General features: G+C 45.6%; 1 protein-coding gene across 3 annotated transcripts in view; it reads right to left on the bottom strand.

Moving 5' to 3' along the window:
• Positions 1 to 2,866: 2,866 nt before the first annotated feature.
• Positions 2,867 to 6,000, bottom strand: part of lrrc61 (leucine rich repeat containing 61) — a 37,780-nt gene continuing 34,646 nt past the window's right edge. For all 3 annotated transcript variants that reach the window (XM_055910102.1, XM_055910100.1, XM_055910103.1), the window contains exons 8-9: positions 4,489 to 4,614; positions 2,867 to 4,040 (exon numbers count right to left, since the gene is read on the bottom strand). In XM_055910102.1, coding sequence (XP_055766077.1) covers positions 3,934 to 4,040; positions 4,489 to 4,614 — 233 coding nt within the window. In that variant the 3' untranslated portion in view covers positions 2,867 to 3,933. The remainder of the gene's footprint in view (positions 4,041 to 4,488; positions 4,615 to 6,000) is intronic.

Raw genomic sequence — 6,000 nt, 5'->3', positions numbered from 1 at the left:
GGAGTCTGTAGAGGGTAGGGGTCTGTAGAGGGTAGGGGTCTGTAGAGGGTAGGGGTCTGTAGAGTGTAGGGGTCTGTAGAGGGTAGGAGTCTGTAGAGGGTAGGAGTCTGTAGAGGGTAGGAGTCTGTAGAGGGTAGGGGTCTGTAGAGGGTAGGGGTCTGTAGAGGGTAGGGGTCTGTAGAGGGTAGGGGTCTGTAGAGGGTAGGAGTCTGTAGAGGGTAGGAGTCTGTAGAGGGTAGGAGTCTGTAGAGGGTAGGGGTCTGTAGAGGGTAGGGGTCTGTAGAGGGTAGGAGTCTGTAGAGGGTAGGGGTCTGTAGAGGGTAGGAGTCTGTAGAGGGTAGGAGTCTGTAGAGGGTAGGAGTCTGTAGAGGGTAGGAGTCTGTAGAGGGTAGGGGTCTGTAGAGGGTAGGAGTCGGTAGAGGGTAGGAGTCGGTAGAGGGTAGGAGTCGGTAGAGGGTAGGAGTCGGTAGAGGGTAGGAGTCTGTAGAGGGTAGGAGTCTGTAGAGGGTAGGAGTCTGTAGAGGGTAGGAGTCTGTAGAGGGTAGGGGTCTGTAGAGGGTAGGGGTCTGTAGAGGGTAGGAGTCTGTAGAGGGTAGGGGTCTGTAGAGGGTAGGAGTCTGTAGAGGGTAGGAGTCTGTAGAGGGTAGGAGTCTGTAGAGGGTAGGGGTCTGTAGAGGGTAGGAGTCGGTAGAGGGTAGGAGTCGGTAGAGGGTAGGCGTCTGTAGAGGGTAGGAGTCTGTAGAGGGTAGGAGTCTGTAGAGGGTAGGAGTCTGTAGAGGGTAGGAGTCGGTAGAGGGTAGGAGTCGGTAGAGGGTAGGAGTCGGTAGAGGGTAGGAGTCTGTAGAGCTAGCCTGTACCCTCTGTAGGCTACACAGGTAGGTAAACTCTTAGAAAAAAAGGGTTCCAAAAAAGTCCCCATAGGAGAACCCTTTTTGGTTCCAGGTAAAACCTTCTGTGGAAAGGGTTCTATGGGGCCAGCCGAAGAACCTTTTTCGGTTGTAGATAGTACCTTTTTTTCTAAGAGTGTAATATAGGCTGGACTAGACTCAAGGGGGTAGGAGGCTTTTCATTGGCTAGACTAGACTCAGGGGGTAGGAGGCTTTTCATTGGCTAGACTAGACTCAAGGGGGTAGGAGGCTTTTCATTGGCTGGACTAGACTCAAGGGGGTAGGAGGCTTTTCATTGGCTAGACTAGACTCAAGGGGGTAGGAGGCTTTACATTGGCTGGACTAGACTCAAGGGGGTAGGAGGCTTTTCATTGGCTAGACTAGACTCAAGGGGGTAGGAGGCTTTTCATTGGCTGGACTAGACTCAAGGGGGTAGGAGGCTTTACATTGGCTAGACTAGACTCAGGGGGTAGGAGGCTTTACATTGGCTAGACTAGACTCAGGGGGTAGGGGGCTTTACATTGGCTGGACTAGACTCAAGGGGGTAGGAGGCTTTTCATTGGCTAGACTAGACTCAAGGGGGTAGGAGGCTTTTCATTGGCTAGACTAGACTCAAGGGGGTAGGAGGCTTTACATTGGCTAGACTAGACTCAAGGGGGTAGGCTTTTCATTGGCTAGACTAGACTCAAGAGGGTAGGAGGCTTTTCATTGGCTAGACTAGACTCAAGGGGTAGGAGGCTTTTCATTGGCTACACTAGACTCAAGGGGGTAGGAGGCTTTTCATTGGCTACACTAGACTCAAGGGGGTAGGAGGCTTTACATTGGCTACACTAGACTCAAGGGGGTAGGAGGCTTTTCATTGGCTAGACTAGACTCAAGGGGGTAGGAGGCTTTACATAGGCTAGACTACACTCAAGGGGGTAGGAGGCTTTTCATTGGCTAGACTAGACTCAAGGGGGTAGGAGGCTTTACATTGGCTAGACTAGACTCAAGGGGGTAGGAGGCTTTTCATTGGCTAGACTAGACTCAAGGGGGTAGGAGGCTTTACATTGGCTAGACTAGACTCAAGGGGGTAGGAGGCTTTACATTGGCTAGACTAGACTCAAGGGGGTAGGAGGCTTTTCATTGGCTAGACTAGACTCAAGGGGGTAGGAGGCTTTACATTGGCTAGACTAGACTCAAGGGGGTAGAAGGCTTTACATTGGCTAGACTAGACTCAAGGGGGTAGAAGGCTTTTCATTGGCTAGACTAGACTCAGGGGGTAGGAGGCTTTACATTGGCTACACTAGACTCAAGGGGTAGGAGGCTTTTCATTGGCTACACTAGACTCAAGGGTAGTGAAGTATCCTCTAGGTGTCACTATGCAGCACTGTCTGCAACGTAACGCTGAGCCTGTCAAGGTTCTGGCACTGGGTCAAGCATTCGGATATAAAACACCATTTAATACATGAAGCCATGACATTGTTTCATGTAAGTAACACACATCACACAAACACACTTCACAATCAATGTTGCCTGTTGTAAACGGCATTTTAAACAGTGTACTGCTCTGGTGCACATTTAAACAGTGTACTGCTCTGGTGCACATTTAAACAGTGTACTGCTTTGGTGCACATTTAAACAGTGTACTGCTTTGGTGCACATTTAAACAGTGTACTGCTTTGGTGCACATTTAAACAGTGTACTGCTTTGGTGCACATTTAAACAGTGTACTGCTTTGGTGCACATTTAAACAGTGTACTGCTTTGGTGCACATTTAAACAGTGTACTGCTTTGGTGCACATTTAAACAGTGTACTGCTCTGGTGCACATTTAATCAGTGTACTGCTTTGGTGCACATTTAAACAGTGTACTGCTTTGGTGCACATTTAAACAGTGTACTGCTTTGGTGCACATTTAAACAGTGTACTGCTTTGGTGCACATTTAAACAGTGTACTGCTTTGGTGCACATTTAAACAGTGTACTGCTCTGGTGCACATTTTAAACAGTGTACTGCTTTGGTGCACATTTAAACAGTGTACTGCTCTGGTGCACATTTAAACAGTGTACTGCTTTGGTGCACATTTAAACAGTGTACTGCTTTGGTGCACATTTAAACAGTGTACTGCTCTGGTGCACATTTTAAACAGTGTACTGCTTTGGTGCACATTTAAACAGTGTACTGCTTTGGTGCACATTTAAACAGTGTACTGCTCTGGTGCACATTTAAACAGTGTACTGCTTTGGTGCACATTTAAACAGTGTACTGCTCTGGTGCACATTTAAACAGTGTACTGCTCTGGTGCACATTTAAACAGTGTACTGCTCTGGTGCACATTTAAACAGTGTACTGCTCTGGTGCACATTTAAACAGTGTACTGCTTTGGTGCACATTTAAACAGTGTACTGCTCTGGTGCACATTTAAACAGTGTACTGCTTTGGTGCACATTTAAACAGTGTACTGCTCTGGTGCACATTTAAACAGTGTACTGCTCTGGTGCACATTTAAACAGTGTACTGCTTTGGTGCACATTTAAACAGTGTACTGCTTTGGTGCACATTTAAACAGTGTACTGCTTTGGTGCACATTTAAACAGTGTACTGCTTTGGTGCACATTTAAACAGTGTACTGCTCTGGTGCACATTTAAACAGTGTACTGCTTTGGTGCACATTTAAACAGTGTACTGCTTTGGTGCACATTTAAACAGTGTACTGCTTTGGTGCACATTTAAACAGTGTACTGCTCTGGTGCACATTTAAACAGTGTACTGCTTTGGTGCACATTTAAACAGTGTACTGCTTTGGTGCACATTTAAACAGTGTACTGCTTTGGTGCACATTTAAACAGTGTACTGCTTTGGTGCACATTTAAACAGTGTACTGCTCTGGTGCACATTTAAACAGTGTACTGCTCTGGTGCACATTTAAACAGTGTACTGCTTTGGTGCACATTTAAACAGTGTACTGCTCTGGTGCACATTTAAACAGTGTACTGCTCTGGTGCACATTTAAACAGTGTACTGCTCTGGTGCACATTTAAACAGTGTACTGCTTTGGCGCACATTTAAACAGTGTACTGCTTTGGCTGGTTCTTGAGGCTCAGAGATCTCTCCGTCTGTGAGATGACATGCGTTGCTCTGTTGTTCAGCAGTCTGCATTCATGAAGGACGTCTGTAGGGAGATCCAAAAACCAGAGGTTACATTTTCTCCAAGATTGTCAAACCCTAAATCAGGCATTAGAAGAAAAAATGGGAAGCTCGTCAAATGTATTGTATTAGTCCACATACAGTCCATTTAAAGGGATACTTCAGGATGTTGGTAATGAGGCCTTTCATCTAGAGAAGCAGATGAAACGGTGAGGGTAGCATTTTTATGTCTCTGTGTGCAGTATGACGGAAGTAGTTTAGCGAGCCAATGCTAGTTAGCTACTTCCTTCAAACTGAACGCAGAGACATACAAATGGTTTCCATGAGTTCATCTGCCTCTGGGGAAGTAGATAAAGGACCTCATTACCAAAATCCTGAAGTATCCATGAAACATTTACATTTTATTCATTTAGTAGACGCTCGTATCCAGAGTGAGTGCATAAATGTTCATAATAACATGGATTAATTCTTACCATTGAACTGTTTGTAGGCCTCGTCTATTATGGCGTTGTTGGATCTCTTGATCTCCCAGAAGTCGTTGTCGACCCAGGGCTTACAGCCAGGCAGCTCTGGTAACTGGCCGTTCCTATAGAAACCAGCTGAACAGGGACATAAGAGAACCTTCTGGGTCAAACCGTTTTCAAATATATCGTGCCTTCAGAAAGGATTCACACCCATTGACTTTTTCCACATTTTGTTGTTACAGCCTGATTTATGAATGACTACCTCATCTCTGTACCCCACACACACAGCTAATGGTAAGGTCCCTCAGTCCAGCAGGGAATTACAAGCACAGATTCAAGCACAAAAACCAGGGAGGTTTTCCAATGCCTGCACCACCCGATGTCACAGGAAGGCCATAAAGATCATCAAGGACAACAACCACCCGAGCCACTGCCTGTTCACCCCGCTATCATCCAGAAGGCGAGGTCAGTACAGGTGCATCACTGCCTGTTCACCCCTCTATCATCCAGAAGGTGAGGTCAGTACAGGTGCATCACTGCCTGTTCACCCCGCTATCATCCAGAAGGCGAGGTCAGTACAGGTGCATCAAAGCAGGGACCGAGAGACTGAAAAACAGCTTCTATCTCAAGGCCATCAGACTGTTAAACAGCCACCACTAACATTGAGTGGCCGCTGCCAACATACTGACTCAACTCCAGCCACTTTAATAATGTTAAAATGGATGTAATAAATGTACCACTAGCCACTTTAAACTATGCCACTTTATGTTTACATACCCTACAGTACCCATCTCATATGTATATACTGTACTCTATACCATCTACTGCATCTTGCCATCTTTATGTAATACATGTACCACTAGCCACTTTAAACTTTGCCACTTTATGTTTACATACCCTACATTACTCATCTCATATGTATATACTGTACTCTATACCATCTACTGCATCTTGCCTATGCCGTTCTGTACCATCACTCATCCATATATATTTATGTACATATTCTTTATCCCTTTACACTTGTGTGTATAAGGTAGTTGTTGTGAAATTGTTAGGTTAGATTACTCGTTGGTTATTACTGCATTGTCGGAACTAGAAGAACAAGCATTTCGCTGCATTAACATCTGCTAACCATGTGTATGTGACAAATAACATTTGATTTAAGAACTGTGGAGTTTTTCAGGATAAAAAAGAAACAGAATGGAGCTAAGCACAGGCAAAATCCTAGAGGAAAACCTGGTTCAGTCTGCTTTCTACCAGACACTGGGAGATGAAGCACAGGCAAAATCCTAGAGGAAAACCTGGTTCAGTTTCTACCAGACACTGGGAGATGAAGCACAGGCAAAATCCTAGAGGAAAACCTGGTTCAGTTTCTACCAGACACTGGGAGATGAAGCACAGGCAAAATCCTAGAGGAAAACCTGGTTCAGTCTGCTTTCTACCAGACACTGGGAGATGAAGGACAGGCAAAATCCTAGAGGAGAACCTGGTTCAGTCTGCTTTCTACCAGACACTGGGAGA

Source organism: Salvelinus fontinalis, unplaced genomic scaffold, assembly GCF_029448725.1.
Source record: "Salvelinus fontinalis isolate EN_2023a unplaced genomic scaffold, ASM2944872v1 scaffold_0001, whole genome shotgun sequence".
Classification (NCBI taxonomy): Eukaryota; Metazoa; Chordata; class Actinopteri; order Salmoniformes; family Salmonidae; genus Salvelinus; species Salvelinus fontinalis.
This window is presented reverse-complemented; position numbering and strand designations above follow the sequence as displayed.